The sequence below is a fragment of the Daktulosphaira vitifoliae genome, unplaced genomic scaffold (genome assembly GCF_025091365.1).
Source record: "Daktulosphaira vitifoliae isolate Bord-2020 unplaced genomic scaffold, ASM2509136v1 Scaffold_5, whole genome shotgun sequence".
Taxonomy (NCBI): domain Eukaryota; kingdom Metazoa; phylum Arthropoda; class Insecta; order Hemiptera; family Phylloxeridae; genus Daktulosphaira; species Daktulosphaira vitifoliae.
In genome coordinates this window covers 33,545,425-33,567,781 of record NW_026099576.1, presented here as the reverse complement: position 1 = coordinate 33,567,781, position 22,357 = coordinate 33,545,425, and the positions used below count along the sequence as shown (strand labels likewise).

General features: G+C 30.1%; 2 protein-coding genes and 2 long non-coding RNA genes across 9 annotated transcripts in view; 2 read left to right on the top strand and 2 right to left on the bottom strand.

Moving 5' to 3' along the window:
- Positions 1 to 22,357, top strand: part of LOC126906765 (uncharacterized) — a 51,081-nt gene that overhangs the window by 19,528 nt on the left and 9,196 nt on the right. The window lies entirely within an intron of this gene.
- On the bottom strand, positions 530 to 7,173 carry LOC126906768 (uncharacterized). Its single transcript, XR_007704336.1, has 2 exons — positions 6,890 to 7,173; positions 530 to 684 (listed from the first exon to the last, which is right to left on the bottom strand). It is a non-coding gene; the product is annotated as an uncharacterized LOC126906768 (long non-coding RNA).
- On the bottom strand, positions 4,030 to 4,725 carry LOC126906766 (uncharacterized). Its single transcript, XR_007704334.1, has 2 exons — positions 4,611 to 4,725; positions 4,030 to 4,240 (listed from the first exon to the last, which is right to left on the bottom strand). It is a non-coding gene; the product is annotated as an uncharacterized LOC126906766 (long non-coding RNA).
- LOC126906764 (uncharacterized) lies at positions 17,372 to 21,758 on the top strand. 2 transcript variants are annotated; one of them, XM_050687596.1, is made up of 6 exons: positions 17,372 to 18,119; positions 20,246 to 20,373; positions 20,452 to 20,572; positions 21,126 to 21,320; positions 21,382 to 21,501; positions 21,566 to 21,758. In XM_050687596.1, exons 3-6 carry the CDS (start codon positions 20,513 to 20,515, stop codon positions 21,710 to 21,712), a joined length of 522 nt encoding a protein of 173 aa, XP_050543553.1. In that variant the 5' UTR covers positions 17,372 to 18,119; positions 20,246 to 20,373; positions 20,452 to 20,512; the 3' UTR covers positions 21,713 to 21,758. The 2 variants fall into 2 exon arrangements, with proteins under 2 accessions (XP_050543553.1, XP_050543552.1); XM_050687595.1 differs by lacking the exon at positions 17,372 to 18,119 and adding an exon at positions 19,458 to 19,596.

Here is a 22,357-nt window from a genome sequence, read left to right as displayed (position 1 = left end):
AAAAAATTAATGATGAAGACTTCGAACAAAAACAAAAATATATCACCCATACTGTTATGCTTATATAATATTATTATTTCTTCATTGTATAAAAATAAAAATTCTTATATTTTACATCTTAGACACCAACTCATATATCATTAGTACAGATAACACTAAAGTAAAAAAAAAACACAATCGCAATTTTTATTAAGCATGAGGACATGCTTTCAAAAAAACAGGGGTACATTTTGTAATATTATTTTGATACTTAGTTGAATTTAGACGTCTCGTTGGCGATTGCCAGTGACATGTCGACGCCGCTGAGGCGTATAATAGTTTAATTTTGTTTGTATGGCCCTTGCCGTAAAAAACCATAAATGAGTTCATACAGCTGCACGTACGGATTAGCAATATACAACGTTATACTTATCATTGTTTGTTTACACAAATCAATTCTCGTACAGCGTTGTAAAAGACATCTTTCTTTTTAATTAAATAACGTATATTATCACATAAAATTTTTATTACCATGATTCATTATAACAGACCTAAGAGCCCTCTGGGATCTCATCAGCTTTTGACAATCCGTCGAAGAGCCTCTTCTATTTTTCCACCTCAAGCGTCCAGACTTAAGTGCTCAGCTTCACTCTTTTACTTTGCGGCCTTTTTATTTGTCTTACTTTGTGACTTGGTGTCTTTATTCTTAATATAATTTAATAGTTTAAATTAATGTATATTCATGTTTGAATGACTATCAATTATAACACATGCTTATATAACAAACTGTTTTTCTTCTTATTTAATATATAATAAATCTAAATTACTTCTTCTCCTCTCTACACCGTAAAACAAGATTTGCAGTCAAGATATATCAGGTAAGAGTAGTTTAACACACTAACTACAANTACTTTTTCCATTAATTTTAATAACTATTTCTCTGGGTGTATACGTTTCTGTTATAAATAAATTATTTGTTACTTTAAAAAGCACTCTTTTAATATATTTAAAATTTGTTCTTTATTATATATTTATATAATAATATAAATAATAATAAATAAATATAATAATTAAAAAATATATAAATATTATATTTTTAAATATTCCTATATATAAACATTTTAAAATGGTCATCTTAAGATATGTTTTGTATTGACTTATGTAAGTATATTATTTAAGTTCATTTATTAATAACGTATTTTTTGTTCAACTTAAAATACAGTATGATTTTATCGCAGTAGTTTGAACTTGAGAATTTATAAGATTGGAAAATTGCTGAATAGAGTTGAGAAATTAATTAATTAATTCCAAATTTATTAATTATGCTAAGTATACTTTGACTATATAGGTAATTAATAATATATATATGTAAGAGGTTAAAAAGAATTTCATATTTAAAAAAAACGTTATTTAGTATTAATAAAAATATTTGTTATTGTATATAATAGATAATTAAAATATTTTAGAATTTATGTTTTTTTATATATATGTCAATCTATTAGTAAAATATGAAGCATAGATATAAAAATACCTTCAATTTAAAAACCTGATTATCTTGTTCAGCTCGAGCAGAGACGGACTGGCTCAGTGTGCTACAGCGCGATGGCTGTTAGAATACTGAGGAGGTGCTGCGACTGCGATTAAACAATTTAATTATTTTAATTTTTGATCTGATTAATGATTGTTTTAAAAAAATACATTTTTATTCATATTGGTCAAAGTAAAATTTGNAATGATTGTTTTAAAAAAATACATTTTTATTCATATTGGTCAAAGTAAAATTTGTTTAGAGTACTCGACAAGACCAGTATTTTGATGTACTAATCAACTTTGTAGCTCAAATAGATAAGTTTTTATGATACTTCAAAGTTCAAAAGTGTTTCTATTCACCCGGTTTTACGGTACTCGTCAAAAATTAAATATTGTCGCAACATCTGTTCCATCAGAACGCTTATTTTCCAAAACTGGTTAAACAATATTTAAAGCAAGAAACAGATTGACTGGAAAACATTTGTTATAATTCAAAAAAATAAGAGCAAAATGTTGGTAAAATATAAATAATGAAAATGAAAGAAGAACGATGGGTTTAGTGAGAACCTGATGTTGTGGTTCTATCGGGGTCGTATGATTCGAGGGTTTAGAACAATAAAGACAAGTAGATATAAAGAAATAAATGTATGTCCTCTTTATTGAGGAATATGAGCTAATAAATTTGTAAACACCTTTAATAGGACACTGAGGTAACGGGGCGGTAATCCGACCCTCGAATACCCAGTCGAAGTGTCTATTAATATAATCAGATACACATTAGGTTTTTAAACTCTTTTCAGACACGGGGCGGTAATCCGATCCTCGAGACCCTGTAATGTGTATATGTAGTAAGTGTGAACAAACTGGCAAAATTACTCTTGATGTTAAAAGGAATTATAGATCTATTGCTTCATCGTTCTTTACTCAGATTATTAACTCTAAATAAATGGGATAATATAAATTGACTTACTTCTTTTATTCTTGCAAATTGCTGTAAAATGATTTGATAAATATTTCGATATGCTTATATATGTTTAAAAGTATTTAATTCGTACTTCGTCAAAAGATAAATAATTAAAACAAGTTCTTTTCATATATAAATAAAACGCGTAAAAGTCAGCCGACAACAATACAGGGCTGTGACTGATAATTATTTCTCTTTCATTCTTATTTGAATTCGGAGAGATTTATTATTTGTTTGTTTACAAATTATTTAAAATACAGATTATACATTTTACATTGATAATTGTAAGATGCGTAATGCAGAGTATTAAGCATATCACGACACATTTATCTAAGCTTGTCTTCATGAGATCTTTGAGAGAAGCAGATTGGTTTTCAAAAGTCTTATAATTTTTTAAAAAAAATTTATATATATATTTTTATTTTATAAAAATTATTAAATATCTTTTATTTTGATTTATTTTTTCAAATAATGTGTCTACTTATTTTTGTTTACATATTAATTTTTTTAATTTAAATAATTCTATTTTAATTATTTGAAATTAAATTATAAAGTACAAGTCATATAAGGCACCAATGATAGATTAAATAAATTTAAGTTATGAAGTTATATAAAAAAATTTAAGTTCAATTTTCTTTAATTTAAGAGTAAAGGGTCAGCTTGGCCAATATGTGAGTAGAAACATACTTTGGCGCTTGGTATCCCAGTTTCGTTCACCGGGGTGCCAACAAGATATTTCTTGTGATTTTCTCATTGGCGATGTCCGGTCTCTAGTGCAAGCCGGCCATAATACCCATCCTATTCATCATTGGCTTGACTAAGAATCATTTTTGACTCCATGTCAAAGAGAGCCACCACCCTTTATAACATGTTAAATTCGGGAAATAGAATGATGTAAAAACTTATTATTATTGTTAATTTAATAATGAATATCAATTTCAAATAAAAATGAGTGATAACCAGACTTAAAAATCCTGTAAAAAATGCACATTGGAACTACGATTTTAATTAAGTAAACAATTTTTTACTATTATTAAAAAATATGAAGGTAAATGTGTTCATTAAAAAAAAATGATTTTGAAGTTTTCTATCCAACTTGTTATAATGGTGTAGTGATACAGAATAAAATAGTTTTCCTTTAAATATCGATATTTTTGTTCAATATATCGATGTCTCGATATCAAACAGAGCTCTATAAATCATTATAGATAAACTATAAACAAAATATTGATATTGTGTCAATTTTTGTCATCCCTATATGTAGTGAAGGTAGGCGTTTACTAATGAATGGGTAGTCTTCCCGTGCTACATACTGATATTATGTATTAAAAAGTTTTTTAGTACTATAAACAATTTATATTTTTGTCTACAGTGTAAATCAATGAAAACGTAAAAAAAAAGTGTTAAAGAATTTTGTTAAAAATAAGAATTAAGTTTGAATGAAAATTTTTATGACTACATATTTTAGCACTATAAATCCAAAAATAAATTGTTCAGCCATGGTCAACTTAAAAGCCTTTTAAATAAACTTTATTTAAAAAGAACAAAAATGAAAAATTTTATAAAAACATACTTTTATTAAAATGTTAAAAATGAATTATACAAATTTTAGAATTATAAAATAATTTTAAATACAGAAAAGACAGGCTGCCTTAAGTTTTTTCTGCTGGCTTATCCTAATTTTTCAGTTAAATCAATAGTTTCACTTAATTCTTGTTCCAAAATTTTAAATTTATTTATAACATCTCTTAATTGTTGATTCAATTTCTAAAATAATAAAATAATTTTTTGATTGGTCAATAACAATTTTAAGACAAATATTCATTGAATTACAATTATTTTAACACATATAGTGAGTATGTAGTGAAGGTTGGTGTTTACTGATGAATGAGTAGTCCTCCCGTGATACATACTCATATTATGTATTAAAAACTATGTAACTCAATAAGTACTTATTCTATAAACATTATCAAACTAACAAATTTTTTTGTAAGAAAAAAGCTAAAATAATGCTATTTCAAAGTTTTGAAAAAATAAAAACAAAAATAAGTTATGTATTTTTTCTTATTAGTGATAAATAATAAAAAAATATTTTTTGAATGTGTATATATAAGTTTTATTAACTAGTATAACATACCTTAATAATGCGATTTTCCTCTTTATTTTTTTTTTCAATAGTATATACAAATGTATTTATTTTACTTTCTAAATCTGCATAAAGATTTGTTTGATCTAGTACTTTTTTTCTTATGTCCAGAGATTTATGTAATAAAAAAAAGTTTGTTAATTATAATGTAAATTATTCATAAAATAATATTATATTTAAATTTAGATTTTCATTTAAACTTAATTGTTCAATAATAATAATGGGGGTACTCGAAACGTGAGAAAAATTCATGTGTCGAGCGTGTCTATAATCGTCTTTGTAGTCGCTGCGCCTATCGGGTACGCTTCGGTCCAGCGACTGAAACAGTCAGTTGCTACTAACAGGTTCGTTTTTCCCCTTGATGTTCTGGGGTACTCACCCATTAAGTCAATACTAATGACCTCCCACGGTTGTCTTGGTTTGCGCGAAGTTAGAGGATCATTCGGACGCTTATTTAGGGCCTTCGTACACGCGCATACATAGTCCGTCTAACGTGAAATATTCGTTGTAGTTCTTGCTGGACTCCTTATCGTTTTTTCTGGCGTTCTCCTTGAGTAATTGTTTCATGATGGATGAAAGAAATGGGTCGTCGTTTTGCCACTCTTGTATTTCCACCCGTAAACGGCCGTTTATCTGACGCGCCGTTTGTTTCGGTTAAGGCAAAAACATTGTTAAGAGTGGCCCGCGTATTATCCGACGCTCTCGTTGTCGGTGCGCCCCCTAGATTGTCGTCGAGTAACTCTTCGTCAACAGTCGGATAACGTGACAACATGTCCGGTCCTTCGTTGTGTTTCCCGGGTACATGTGTCGTTGTAAAATTCAAATTACCTAGATGCAGCGCCCACCTAGTTAATTTTGAATTGCTGTCCTTTGCTCTGTGTAGCTAAGTCAACGCGGAATTATCTGTAAATAATTCGAACGGAGAATACTCCAAGTACGGGCGAAATTTATCAGTCGCCCATATAATTGCTAAGCATTCTCGTTCTACGGCGGCGTAACGTTTCTGCGTTTCCGAAAGTTTCTTACTGGCGTAGAATATGATTCTTCTCTCTCCCGGTTCATCTCCGTGTTGAAAGAGTATTGCTCCCACATCTATTTCACTCGCATCGGTTTGAAGGCAGAAAGTTTTCGCGTAGTCAGGAGGACTCAGTCGTGGGGACTCACACAGGGCCCTTTTTACCTGTTCAAAGGCCTTTTGATGGTCTTCCGTCCACAACCATGTCGTCCCCCTTTTTAGTAGATTTGTCAGCGGCGCTATTGTTTCGGCGTAGTTGTCGACGAATTGACAATACCAATTAAGTATGCCGAGACATCTACGTAGATATTCCGTGGGACCGATAGGACGCGGATGGACTCGAGTTTTTCGGGCTGCTTGTCTATGCCCTCACCGTGTACAATATGGCCCAAAAAGGAAATTTCGGAAAACCATATTTTACACTTTTTTGTGTGACATGTCAGCCCGTGTCGCTCTAATCGTTCTAGAACTTTGCCTAAATGTTTTAAATGCTTTTCTAAACTACTTGAATAAATAATTATATCGTCCAAGTAAACTTAGACAAAATCATCTAGATATCCTCTAAGTACTTCATTCATAAGTCTTACAAAAGTCACAGGCGAATTTTTGAGTCCAAACGGCAGTACACGAAAATGAAACAAGTTCCTTCTTGTTCTAAATGCCGTAAACTTACGGGCTTTTTTATTTAAAGAGCATTGCCAATAACCCGACTTTAAGTCGAGAGTCGTGTACATTTTTGCCCCTCTCATGTTCCTAACCATGTCGTTTAGATTAGGCATGGGGTACGCGTCCGAAACGGTTACTTCGTTTAGTCGTCGATAATCTATACATAAACGAAAAGTCCCGTCCTTCTTCTTGGCCAGCACTATCGGTGCTGACCATGGCGATACACTCGTTTCTATTAGCCCCTGCGCCTCCATGTCGTTTACCGTTGTAATATTCTTTTGATACTTAATTAAATTCAAACGTCTCGTTGGCAATTGCCAGTGACATACCGACGCCGCTGAGGCGTATGATAGTTTAATTTTGTTTGCCTGGTCCTTACCAAAAAAGCCATAAATGAGTTCATACAGCTGCACGTATGAATTAGCAATATACAACGTATTACTTATCATTGTTTGTTTACATATCCTGGGCGGACCATGATACAATACAAATCAATTCTCGTACCGCGTTGTAAAAGACATCTTTCTTTTTAATTAAATAACGTATGTCATCACATAAAATTTTATTACTATGAATCATTGTAACAGACCTAAGAGCCCTCTGGGATCTCATCAGCCTATGACAATCCGTTAAAGAGGCACTTCTATTTTTTCTCCTCTAGTGTTCACACCTAAATACTAAGCTTTACTCTTTTTACTTTGCTGACTTTTATCTGTTTTATGTTGTGACTTGGTGTCTACATTTTTAATATAGTTTAACTTAAGATAAATTTATGTTTGAATAACTATCTAAGTACAATTATAAAACATGCTTATATAACAAACTATTCTTATTATTTAATATCTAATAAATCTACATCACTTCCTCTGCTCTCTACTCTGTGGTACAAGATTCGCAGCCAAGATATATCAGGTAAGAGTAGTTTTAACACACTAACTACAATTAATAGTATCATTTAATAATATCTTTTCAATATACTTTTGAATGAGAGTGATAAGTAATAATTGCCTTATANTCAGGTAAGAGTAGTTTTAACACACTAACTACAATTAATAGTAATAACTAATAAAAATACTTTAATTAATAATTAATTATTCTCTTCTTTTGCTTAAATATATCTTAGATCTAACTTCACACATCTTACGTTTCCTTCTATTAATTTATTTATACTATCTACCTTCACTGTCATTCTCTCTCTTTTTTATTGGTTATTACACCATATCGTCAATAACCTCCTGCTTGTGCAGGGGGTAGGGGTACGGTTTTAGTGCGATAGGAGTCGGGTCTTTCAATAGAATATCGTGCTCGATTAATTTTGTGCGACCCACCGTGTCGTTAAAGACCGCTGCGTAATTACATATCGTCTGTGTTAATAACGCGCGCGTTCGTGAGTCGCCGGTTATATCTAACTGCGTCAGATGTGGTTTGCGGATCGTGTGTCGTGCGCCCGATTTCCAACAAGAGGTTGTACGTTTCTTAGTGCCTAAGTGTATTGTTCCTGCTGAGTAGTCCCAGGCGACCTTCTGATCAATCAGAAAATCACGGCCAAGTAATACGTCACAATACAGGTCGTCTAAAATAACCGCTGAAAAACACACTTCTAGATCCGCGATTTTGGTGGTAAACGTGGCGGTACCGTTCGTCATGACGGTGTGTCCGTCCGCTAGTCTAACCGCGTCAGTGTGTCCTTTATAAACAGTTCCGTATTTATAAGGCGACAAATCATTGAAAGACCGACGACCGTCGTTTGTGTTGAATTGCCTCTCCCGTAGTTGGCGCGTAAACGAAAAATCGGTCGGCTCGTTCTCATATGTATGAGTGCGCTGATAATGTTCGTCTTGCCAACCCGTGCTACACATCCGTGGTAACGACGTGCGCGACGCTTGTCCGTACGACCGTCTCATGTTGCGGGCTTCTTGCGCTTCGATGTCCGCGAGGCGCTCGTTTAGTGTTGCGTCGTGTCGCGTCGGGTTCCGATGGACCGAATGTAACGCGATGCGCGTCCGATCGTCAAATATCGTTTCGTTCGACGTTAACTTGTCGAATAGTCGGTTGTACAGCAACATGTGGGGACGGCGGCATATTTTGACTGATTCGCTCAAGCATGTTGGAATTCTGACGCTGTTCCATTGACATACGCGACAGCGACCTTTCTAATTCAGTCATCCGTGCCTCGATCCGCGCGTTATTCGAAATGTCACGAATTTTCTGTCGGATCGCCCTGACTTGTTCTGCCGCGTGCGCTATCCAGCGGGCAACGTATACGTCCTCGACGTACGGCGCGCCTAGTTGACCGCTTGCGCGCGTAATTTCCCCCGATTGCTCGACATCAGATTCGTCGGCTGATATACGTAGCGCGAGGTTCACCGGATGTGTCCTCCGGTAAAGGTGCTACGCCGGGCCGCTGATAGCACGGTCCGTGGAGTTGTCTAAAACCCCCACTTCGGATTCGCGTACTGGAATTTCGCCATCGAGCGGCGTACGGGGCGGTAAAATTTCAGTAGCTGGATTCCTCCCTTGGCTACGTATGTTTTCCTCTAGCATAACTAGCATGTTGAGTTTCGTCGCGTAGCACGGTAGCTGTCTGAAAGCGCATTCGCGACGTAATTCAGCGCAATTAATTTGTGCTAATGATTTCCCCGACATATTGACCGTGAATATTATGTTTATTTACAAAACTAAATAATCAAATGTATGTTAAGCCGGATTCCCACGACTGGTGTGCTTTCCAAGTATACCAATAATTGTATACTTGCCAAATCATCCAATTATTAACAAGTGGAGCGTTCCCATGATTGGTATACTTGACAAGTATACCAGTACTTGTACACTTGTACAAGTAATAAATAAAAGTCAAGTATACTATTTNATAAATAAAAGCCAAGTATACTATTCCTACGACTGGATCAAATGCCAAATAATTGTATTGGAGGTGGGACCTGAAAAATATTAAGTCATGTATCATTTGCTTTTTTAGCACTGCAGTGTTTGGACGTTTCAGTGAGTGATTTAAAATACATTTTTTAGTTAAAATAGTTCTTTACATTTAACTATAACTTTTAGTTTTTATTTATGTAATTAACCTTNCTTTAACTATAATTTTTAGTTTTTATTTATCTAATTAACCTTAAGTTAATTAAAATGGCTAGTGATAATGATAAAATGGCTATTTATGCTTCATACATAACTATGTGTGGAGAGTACTTAAAGTACAAACAATTAATTGAAAAAAAAATACAAAAAAAAAAATGTAAAAATATGTTACCGTAAAATTAGACGAAGGTTTTACTAAACTTCACCAAACAATTGAACAGCCACCATTTCAAAATAGAGTTTTGGTAGCGAAATGCATTCAATTTATATCATTAATACACTTATCTACTTTTTTTTAGTAATTTGGCATTTCCAGTAAAGATTTTTATTTATTTACTATCTATATTCATTTTTCGCTTGCATTCTTATTATGATTGCTTACAGGTGATACTTACTGATATAAACGTCAAGAGTTATCAGTTTACTTAATTTCTATGAGCAGTGTTGGTTGCAAAAACAAAATATTGGCCGATTAATTCATTTTTATTTAATTATAGCCATCGAAGTTTGAAATAAAACTATTTTTACACACATAGTTTTAATATAACTTTATAAAATAGAAAATGCTATTACTATAAAATATTTTTCAGTACTAAACTGTATTAATCTTGTTTTCGGTATCCAACAACAATAGCAATTAAAGCAAATTTGAGGAGGTTAGTTTCTCTAAAAATTAAAGAAAAAGAATTCGACAGAGTAAAACTAATAGTGTTTCAGCTACGCAACATATATAATTTTTACTTGCAAAAATGAAACAGAATTTTACAAATATAAACATTTTAGTAAAATATTAAACTATCCAATAATATTTATTTTATACTTAATATTTATAAATTAATAAGTTATATAATTAATACATTATGTAATCAACCTTAACTATTAAATTATATTTACAATTACACTATAAAATAGTTTTACTTATATATTAAATAAAATCAACTAATTAGGCCTAAAATCAAATATTGGATAAGTATTTGACAAGTACACAAGTGTGCACTAGTGAACTACAAGTGTAAACTTGTCAAGCCATTAATTCCTTTGACTTGTGTTACATTTACCAACAATCTGCGGGAAACTGACAAGTGACCAATAATTGTACAAGTATAGTGTTCCGACGGCTTGACAAGTATACACAAGTGACAAATATTTGGCAAGTACACCAGTCGTGGGAATCCGGCTTAAGGTAAATTGCAGGTGAGATTGTGCCTCACTTGCTTCACCCGGCGAGCCACCACTCACAACTAGCCGTCCTACGATCTAGCTGCCTCGTACAAAACAACTATATTACTTTATGTAAGCTTATATATGTATAATCTGTATAAAATATATATTTTTTGTACAGATGACACATTGTGTATATAAGAATACAATATATTATTTTAAAATTATAATATTTTTGAATGTGTACAAAGCTTATAAATGTACATTTAAACACTAACTGTTAATGATCTAATGATCCGTCGTAGAGCACGCTGTTATTGAAACAATGAACGACAATTGAACTGCTATCGAACTTTTTAATGCTGAACCGAGGAACGGTCTATGAACTTAAACTGAACTTTTGTAGAACTCAGTTCACCACATGTTAAAATCCGTATTGAAATCTCAATTTTGAACGGAGCTATGAACGGGTTTTGAACTGAGTTCAGCACGTTTGTAACTATATTAAATGAACCCGGTATGAACTCGGGTATTGTGTCAAAAACAAATGTATCTAATTCCGAATTAGTATTATCTCCAAAAATTTCTTTTAATTTTTCCTCTATGTCCTCAATATTACTCATACTATAGATATATGAGAAATTATACACACACACGCAAAAATTTTTTTTTTCTCTGGGGAGATTTTTAAATTACTAAATTTAATAACTAAATAAAATTGTTATATATAAATATATTTTGCACTAATCTCGGGTCTTCCGGTTAAATGTTTCAAGTAATCCTTGTATTGTAGTGATCGCCGGATCAACTTATTGACGCGAAATTACACGCACACACAAATTTCGATGTCACGAAAAAAAAACTTCGAGGGGTCGTGTCGGTACGAACCTCGAGTTGGGCGCCAATTTTATGTCGTACGTTGGTAGGGCCCCAACGTAGACACAAAATTTTTACACAAATTAATTAATGTTTTATATATATATATATATATATTAACGATGAGTTCGTCGTTTACACTCTTCTCGTGTCCTCCCGTTGGATAAACTGATCAGCCCCAATCCCTCAAATTAGTGAACTACTAAAGGGGTAGAGTTTAGACCAGTCAGCACAGTCTAGCTCAAAAGTAGCAGACTGAAGGGTGGCTCCTTGTCAGCCACCAGCNAAAAAAAAATCAACTAAAAATATTAACTGGATCAAAAGTTATTTAAGTTGTCAGTGAGTGGTGGGCCACCCTGTATATTAACGATGAGTTCGTCGTTCACACTCTTCTCGTGTCCTCCCGTTGGATAAACTGATCAGCCCCAATCCCTCAAATTAGTGAACTACTAAAGGGGTAGAGTTTAGACCAGTCAGCACAGTCTAGCTCAAAAGTAGCAGACTGAAGGGTGGCTCCTTGTCAGCCACCAGCACAACTACCTTTTTACTATACCCACTAAAGGACAGTTAAGCCCAAAAAATAGCCAGCTCGCACACTAATTATTAAGATTGACTAAAGGACCGGTAGTCCAACCTTGACTCTAGCCGCACACACAAACATAATTCTAAAAAGACGGTGAATATAAAATATTTGCGCTAAGTCCAGGTTTTCAAATAGCTATTTTATTTAAGAAACGTATTAAACACAAAGTCAAAAAGGTAATATCAAAATGTAACACAAAACAAAATTAAATCGTACAAAGACACTCGCGTTCAACTTCCTGACACGTAACTCGACGTTTCTTCGACAAAACGTCCAGCCTCGTCCAGCCCTCCTATACTTTTCATGTTTCCCTTTTATATTCTTTTTCCCATCATTATTAATTTTCTTACCTTGCATTTCTCTTTTATATGGAATTATTATGTTGCTTAGGAGTTCAAAAATTGCTTACTACTATTGTAAAGCTTATATTATACTAAAATCGACGTAATTCAATACTTCCTCAGCTATTTACTACAATATATTTTCTACAAATACCCCAATAAAAGATCGCGTATAAGAGATCGATTTTTAAAATGTCAATTTAACCCTTAAGCAGGCGCGTACCTATTTTTAACGTTCATAGTCGCGTGGAGGTCTATTAGACTCCATTTCTAAAAAAGTATAAAATATGTATAAAAATGTTCATTTTTTTTAATTCAAAGACATTATTTGTTACCATATGATATATAAATATGGATAAAAATTAAAAAATAAATAAATTACAAAATTATGTGCATTACTAAAAATTATAATACGAAAAAAAAAAAACTTAATTTTGAAAATTTTATTAAAAAATTTTGGTTTGTAAAAAAATTATTTTAACTGCAAAATCTTATTTTTAAGACGGCAAATAAAAGCTTTTACTATTACAAAATGTATTTTTATTAATTTTTCTTGTATTTCTTCGAGCTCAAACACGGCTTATATTTATTAGTTTTATGTGTATTTACATAATCATTTTTCTGAATTGAATTTTACTAATTAATATTACAATACAATTTAATTATTATAATACGAGTAGGGTCAGGAGGGGTAAATGTGAATAGTGGTAATTGTAAATGAGGCACCGATAATCAATGTGTCCACATTGCGACGGGATGTATTTATTACATGTTTAGTTCGTATTTGTTCCGTATCATCGAGTAGTGGAAATTCACAATAGATTATTTATTTTTAAAACTTAATTGCACAGTCGGTGGCAATTCCACATAATCCTAATTCCACAAATTATATCGATTATAACATTGCATTTACGATAAAACGATATTTTGAAAAAAATACAAGTCCAAAAAAAAATTATAACGTTACAAGTCGCTGGGGAGTGAATATGACCCATTTCAACTTTGATGGATATTTTAAGTCATACATTTTTTTTCGAAGGTATTTATTTATGAAAATCTACTCAATATTACTATAAAAACCATCTTCTAAATTTATATCTATGTACACCTTTTATGCAATATAATACATCCGTTGTTATTTATGTAAGGGTATGCTAGACCATCACGCAACTGTTTAAGGGTTAAGTTTTTTTTACATGCTTAAATAAAAAACTTTTTTTTTAAATTAATTTGCAGATAATTGGAAATTGATATCATCTTTATAAAATAAAATTAATAAAAATGATAATAGTAAAATCTGGCTTTGAATGGGACACTTTTCTACCCTTAAAAAGACGATTATTTAAAAATGGATTGAAATNTTGATTCAGTCATTTTTAAAAAAGTTATGACAATTTTAAGTAAAAAAAGTTATAGTCACCATAATTATTTTTAAAATTGAATTATTTATTGAAATAAGTTTGAAAAATTATAGCTTAAAAAAAATAAAGAACTGAATTTGAAAACATTGCGAGAGAAGATAACTGCAAAATCAAGTAAGAAAAATATTTCGGGAGAATCAAATCCACTAAAATGCATTAATGAACAAGAAAAACTGTTTGTATAACAATAAAATGAATAATGTTTTGTTTGAAAAACTAAAAAATGAAATAAGATTAAGAACGGTATGCCAAAAAGAAATGGATAGATACAAATATTATATGAATACAAAAAATGTTATAGTAAGATACAAGCTGATAGAATAATAAAGTAAAAAAGAGAAATGAATGAACAGTGTGAATGTGTTATGTGAAAGTTTTATTTTTATACTAATGTAATATATCAATAAGAAAATGAAAAATATAATAGAAAAGTAAAAAAAAGTGAAAGTTAAAGAAATATTTATATGGCCAGTTAAAGGAATAAAATAAAGTAATATGGTGTAAATTCTGATATGAAGGCCTCAGTGCTTGTAATATACCAAAAGAAAATTAAAAGACTTATTCGTAGTTAGAATAATAAGTATAATGTAATAAATGTATGATTGAATAATACAAAATAAGATAAGATAATATATGATGGAATAACATGTGTTTAAATATGGCAAAATAAGTAAGAGTGTAAAGAGTATAATGATATAAATAAATGGGGATTTAGAAATGTGATTAATGGTGGTTAAATACATTAGGGTGATGGTCAAATAAATAAAAAAAACACAAACGAATATGACAAAATAGTGGATTGATCTCGGGATTAAACTATATTCAATAAATGATGTTAAATATCCCTTACAAAATTGTATAAATTATCTTGATGGTTATTACGCAATAGGTTGTTTATTATTTGAAAGCATAAGTTTAACTTGTACTTACCTCTTATTTTATGTAACATAACTATATTTTAAACAATCCAATGTTTAGTTTGAATTCACGCTGTATTTCACACACTGTCCACTACGCATTTTATAGTCAATATGACTGTTTAGAAAAAATATTTAATTTTAAATAATTCGATATCGTAACACAAAATCTATGGCTGTTATTTATATTTAAAAGATTCTATACAATCTATATTTTTGTTATATATATAATTCAACAATGTACCCTTATTTGATTTTGTTGAATATGCATGCTTTTGGGGGACTATATTTTATTGAGAGATCGACACCAGTAGTTTTTAAATCTTCCTCTGGCCAGGCCAAAACAAGATTCAAAAATATTTATATCTATGTAGAAGATTTATCAAGGTGGTATTGTAGTGGCCTAATGTGTCCCGGCGCTAGCTCCTTGAAAGGACGCGGCACATTAATCACCAAGACAAAAATTAAACACTAAAAAAAAATATATTCGTAAGTTTCTTTGTGTTGTTTGCCGGTACGATGTTCGTTAAAACAAAGACATTAAGCTCAATGTTTAGCTACTTAATAAGAAATGTTCACAATAGATTTTTACTCTTAGTATTACAATTACTAAGAGTTGCAATACAATTAATCCAATAAAATTATTATTAAATTAATTTAAATCTGAAGTAATGGTAACCTTTAGCTCACAATAAATATTTAGCATTAAATAAATATTTAAAGTTGGGTTGGGTTTATTATAAAAATTAAATAATTTCAAAATGTTACATGTATAAGATATAATTGACATTTATTTCCATGATAAGAAATATAAAAAATTTATTATTTAATAAACAAATAAATTTAAAATAAAAGATACACCAAAATACAATTTACATTAAATTTATTCCAAGTTCCGTTTAATTTTAAAAGAATTATTAAAAGTCCTAATTAAATAAAAAAAAAACTAAATCCCATAGAGTAAGAACCCTGAGCAGAATGTTGCATATTTTGTGTATTTTAAAATTACTAAAAGAACTAATTTAAATAGGAAAAAATGGGTTTTTATAGTCAGACGAGGGTAGTGTAAATATCCATAGTTAGAAGCTTTAGATTTTAATTAATTGTTAAATTCATTTAATTTAGTAGAGAATCAATGTAGGCACTATATTTTTTACAATGAAAAAAATTACAAATAATCCTAAAAATCATTTCAAAGCCTTAATAAATTCCAAATACAAAAGCTTAACATATTTTCAACATTATGACCTGTCTAGTTTTGTAAAATATGTGAATGATTCTAGTAAATTTAGTAAAAAATGGATTCCGTCATGAAAACAATTCAACAATATTATAAAGTTATAATTCAAAGCAATCAGTATTTATATATATAATTAATTTATCAATATTAATTTGTAATTTTATAAAAAAAATCAATACATTTTTATGTAAATTAAGAGACAATATAATTTCCAGTGAAATTGATCCAAATGAAATAAGTAAAAAATTAGTTGAATTTTTAAAATTAGATAAATCCATTATTACCTAGAACTATGATAAGTGTTGTACAAATTTCCACTCACTATTGTTTTCATTAGAAAATCTTGAGGTATAAAATAACAAAACATTAATATTAATAATATCTCAATGCATTGGCGGCTTGTGGCTTGGACGCCGGGACTATCGCACCCCCTACTAAAATTAATTAAAAGAAGATTATTAATTGTATGTTCTTAATTCTACATTTTTATTAAAAATGCAAATTTTTCAATAGTAAAATAGTTATAATACATTTGTCGTGTGCGAACATAAAAGTCGTTTACATCACTATTTGCGGATATGCACACACGAGCAGTGTTTGGACGACCTATAGCGTCATTCGAATAATATTTTGATTATTTGATAACGTTATGATTTGTGCGTGTAGTCTACAATCTTTTATTTTTAACATAACAATTAGTCGTTGAGTCATTCTTTGTTGTAGTTTTATATAGTAAGTGTTAACTCCTAATGCTTTTGATATCGATTATTAACTTTGGCAGTTATTAGCGTATTAAGTTTCACTTGTTGGTGAGTTAACTATTATAATTTAATTTCTTATCACACATTAGTTATTTGTTTTACACACATCACCAACCAGCTGTATTTTTCCTGTTATTGTTTCTCAATTGTACGCTGTATCAGCATTACCGGTTGTGATTTTGGTTGCGTTTTTATACTTTTAAGGAGTATATTATATTGAACATCATTATGAGTCCAAATACTCCTCAAAAAGACACTTCAAGAGTTACTACTTGGTCTTCTCTAACTATCTCCTCTGGTAGGTCAGTTAATGGATCGTCCAATCAAGCTGACATGAGTAATAAAACTAATATGATCTCAAATGAAGATTTGATGGTTCTGTTAAAGGACTTAAAGGATGAAGTATTATCTTCCAATAAGGCAATGTCTGAACTGCAGGCTTCGCAATACAAAGACTTCAATGTTGACTCGTTGCTGGTTTCTGATCAAATGACTGAATTGAAGTAGGAAAATACTAGGCTTAGTAAAGAAATTGATGCACTGAAAAGTAAAGTTACAAGTTTGGAAAATTCAAGCTCAGTTGATACATCACAATCTGCAGTGTCACAAGTTATCCAAGAAACATTTGCGCGTGAAAAATGCCAGCCTAATTTGGCTGAATAATTTAATATACGGAGTTCCTGAATCTACGTCGACGTTTGTAACTGAGCGAATAGCTCATGACAAATTGACAATATTCTTGTTTCACTTCCAAGTGCTGGTTCTCTGAACTTATAACTTGTCCACCTTGGCAAACTCCGGGCAGATTCAACCCGCCCTATAAAAATTATTTTAAATAGTAAAGGAAATGCTTTATGCTTATTATCTGAGTTAAACTCTGCAAAGCACTCTGGTACTACATTTCCTGATAATTTTCGAATGGTTAGTGATAGAACCCCACTTCAACGTAAATTGTTCCGTTCCTGTTATATGGAGCTTGAATAAAGAACTAAAGATGGTGAATCTGGACTACGTATAAATTATGAAGATAGATTGTCAAAAGTTGTTGTCAACCATTCGAAAAACGGAAGATAACGTCAACGGCAAGCAGTCATCCATTCTTAGCAACATCTCTATGTAATGGCTCAATATCTGGATTCTATCAGAACTGCCGTGGTTTAAGGAAAAAATTATTTAACTTAAACTTTAATGTATCATCTTTAAATTGTACTTTCATTGTTTTAACTGAAACATGGTTAACCGATAACTTTTTTGATTCTGAACTTGGTTTAATTAACTATATATTTTTAGGTGTGATAGATTGGTTGGGTTGGGTTGGGTTAGGTCAATTGTTTTAAACAATGGGAACATTAGAAACATTAGTGAACACTTTGTATATTACTCTTTAATCGGAAGAAAAAAACGAAACTAGGAGATTTAGGACCGTGTAAATAAATACTACTAATCTAAACTTAAAATAATAACATATTATTGAAAACGTGTACATTTGATTTTATTTAAGTAATACAGTGGCACGTCCGGCAGTAACGGTCAGACCCGTTCGGATTTTACAATGTCCACATAGGTGGATAATAGCCGCCCGATAAAGATACACATAACTAACATAACACCGATGATAAAGATTACAACAAAATTGTAATTTTATACTAATCAAAATAGAAATTACAATTGTTGAGAACGGCAATTTTTTATTTGTTTCACAATTTCAAATAAATTTAATTTAATACTATAGACGACTAAACTTATTATCTAGATACTTTTTCTAGAAACCCAATTAATTATTGAATAAATATGGATATTAAATGCATGTGATAGGAAAATTGTTTTCAATATAATTATTGAAATGGTACCAACATTCCTAACAATTTCTATTATATATTTAAATAAAACTAATTCAATGTACTGTAAGTTAAAAACAAACGATCCTAGAACTTGTTTTTTATGAATAATCTGCTACCAAAGTCATAGAACTTCAAATTTTTAAAAATTTTTTTTTTAATTTATGATAATGTTCTAGAATAACTGTATCCTCCTAACTTGTATCAAATGAAAGTTTTAAAAAAATAATATGACAATTAAAAAAAATTTGTCTATAATCGGCAAATTTCAAATTATTTTAATGATATAAAAATTTTTGGGTACAATTTTTTTTCTAAGTAGCAACAGACGTATAGAGGGGCTTCAACTCCATTATCTCTAATTCCATTATCTCCAAAATTTACGATAGTGAGATAAATCACTATTTGATTTTCATGAATAAACTATGCATAATCTAAACAGTACCTTTTTTTAACAGGGAATTATATTTTCATAAATAGAAATAATCGAAGTAAGTCATCCATCTAAAAGTGTGTAATTGCAATTTTTTTAATGAGTGGTAACAGACGTATTTAGGGCTCAACTTCAAAAATATACTCTAAAACAAAATAACCAACAATCTTAAAGCACATTCGCCTCTAAGTAAGAGGCAAAATAGTAAAAAAACAAATATACCTAATAATAATAGATTTTAAATACCTTCTCATCGAAGCTAAAACATTTAACAAAAACAAATTTAAAACAATCTTCTGATTTGACTTTTGATTTGATTAGATACGAATAACTGTTGAGTAAATGATCACCATTAAATTAACCTTTAACATTATTTAAAAAAACTGCTGTCCTGCCCGGGGTGTGTGAAAAAATTTTTTTTTAACATATATTTTAAACAAAATGATTTAAATTATGCATAATCCAAATAGTACATTTTTATCAATTGGGAATAATAGATCCAACATCAGGAATAATCAAATTAAGTCATATATTTAACACTTTGTCATTAAAAAATTTACCAAGATCGCTCGATTTAATTCATATTTGTATTGCTAACTCAAACTTAAATCCAACAATTGAAATTAAAAAAGGTAAGACAATTAAATAACTTTTAAATCCTTATATATTTAAAATAATTAAAAAAAACGTTGATTGTTAAAATGATAAAACAAGCTTATTTTTTTTGTAATTTACTACAATATTAATAAAGTTAATAAATTTTTACAAGAAAAAGAAGTAAAAAATAATCTTAATATTCATTTCAAAACCATTTTCAAGGGCTTTTTTAATACAAATATTAAAATCTTTGTAACATTATAACCTGTATTTGTATTGGGTTCCTACTTAGGATGAGACACGGTGACGTGTTGGAGTGGACTGTACACTTAACTTTTACGAATAACTACAATAATATAATTTAAGTTCTAGAATTTACAGTCATTATTAAATAAATAATGTTATAATAATCATTCACAATTTTATATTTATGTGATACTTTATACAACATCAGATCGAACATTATTGAAAATTGCTTACCCAGACTATTAGTTGTACACTTACTAATTAACTAACTAAATTGTACTAACATTAATACTATAGTAATACTGGTTGGGTTAATTATTCATAAATTATTGTTGTTTTCAAATTAAAATTTAATACTGATCATTATATGTGTTTATATTCTATTTCAATATATTACTTAATGAATATTTACAATATTAAAAATTAAAAAAAAATTAGGGTGCCGAAAAATCCTCATCGAGGTCGCAAAAGATGTGAAACAATAATTTCTGTTGAACAGTACCAGTTTCGAGACTGCAGTCGAAGAACGCGAATTTTAAAGCGCAGAAAACGGAAAATTCTTCCAGGTGACTCATATTTTGAGGGGTTTACGAAAATAGGATGTAGAGGGAGTTAGAGAGAGACAAATTATTTTTTATTTATAGATTAATCAAGGGAAACTCAAAAACTATAAACGATAGCCCATTGAAATGTGTTATAAAAATTATGAACAGTCTAATCGAAAAAGAAAATTCATCAAAATGTATGGTTGTAGTGATGTCTAAAGTAAGATATACAATAAACGCATGTAACTATTTTAATTTAATCTTGGCTAATATATCAATAACAATTAAATTGTATAGATATTTTTATTATTAATACCTTAAATAAACAAATATTTATTTAAACTAAATCATAAAATAATTTTTTAAATCCTTAAAAATATATTATTTTATGTAAACACAAAACTTAAAAAGATATTTTAAATAATATAATTATACAAATTTGTATTAGTTATACATTGTATATTATTTGTACAATAATTATGTCAAGCAAGATTCCATACTGTTGTGCATTCTTAAACTGTGAAGTTTGTATTAATAATATATTAACATTAATTAATCCCAGCATAAATTAAATCATTAACTTTAGTCTGTTTATTTATTACAGTAAATTTAATTAAATTTTTTATTCATCTCTAAACTGTTAATTATGTATTGTTAAATAGCTATAGTTAAAAAGAACGATCAATGTTAGATATCAAATTTACTATTAAATTTAATAATTTTCTAGAAATTCAATATTAATGAAAATAAATATTGTAATTTATGGTTTTTAGTTTGCAAAATACAAACGCCGTGTAAGACGACCATATCCACTTGAAGATCATGATCCTAATTCACAGGACAGTGGTTCCCTTACTGCTCATTCAGATGATTCTAGATCAGTGTCAACATTATCTGAGAGCAATACATCATATACAGATGATTCAGATGATGAATTCTTAGATATTGCTGTATCCCCAACAGGATCGGTAATTATTTTACCTTTTAAAAAGGTTAACAGTTTTTTTCCTAATTTTATTTTATTTCTAGTCTCCAGATTCACTTCTACTTGGATTCAGTACATTAACAGAAGGACATATTATTAGCCAGTCATCAATTATTGTTAAAAGAAAAACTACAAAATATTCTTCAGATACTCCTCGCAAGAATGTAATTATTATAAAACAATTTATTATTTCAATAATCATAGATTTAATACATGTATAACTTATAGGATTTATTGTTTGGTGGTATTAAAAATAATGAAGCAGTTGTGAGAAAAAGAAAGTTGACACGTGATTTAGAATCAAATCCTGAAATGAATGTATTATTTAAGAAAACTAGACCTAGTACGAAATCTAAACCGGACGAGAGAAGTTAAGGTAAGAGGCTTTGAGCCGATTCAGTTTTATTTCTAATTACAGTAGAATTTCATTAATCCGAACCAATAAGGGCTCTAGGTTGTCTGATTTAATGAAAGTCCGGATTAAACAAAATAACCAAAAAACATGTTCGTATTATAGATTTAAGAATATTATATTATACTAATTACTATGTATGATATACAATATATATGTATTGCAACATGATATTAGTTTATGATAACTTTAATGACGGTAGATAAGAATATATATACTTTTGGGAAATTCGAGGAACTTGCTTTTATGTTTATTTTAGTCTATGGCATAAACTGCGTATTTTGCGTAATACTAGACAGCTGTCCGGATTAAGCGAAGTCCCGATTAATGAGGTTCTACTGTATATTAGATTTTAGTTTTAACTTGGAACGGTGAAGTCTCCCTTGCAAATTTTTATTGTTCATATAGTTATTTGAACGAATTTCACTGATGACAGCAGTGAATTTTCACCTGGGTTATTCACAGTTACGTGTTAGCGGGATAAGATTTGACTTGGTCTCTGGAAATTTTTTTATAAAAATAAAGTTAGTTAGAGTAGTTTATCTAATACAGTCCGCTGTAACTATTGTCGTTGAAAAATGTTGGTTACAGTTTGTTATAAAGACCTT

Excerpts from the sequence above, each read along its gene's own strand:
- LOC126906764 (XM_050687596.1), top strand. The coding sequence starts at position 20,513 with ATGAACAGTCTAATCGAAAAAGAAAATTCATCAAAATGTATGGTTGTA. Across the intron at positions 20,573-21,125 it reads TGGTTGTAGTGATGTCTAAA|TTTGCAAAATACAAACGCCG; the intron begins GTAAGATATACA and ends TATGGTTTTTAG. Across the intron at positions 21,502-21,565 it reads CAGATACTCCTCGCAAGAAT|GATTTATTGTTTGGTGGTAT; the intron begins GTAATTATTATA and ends TATAACTTATAG.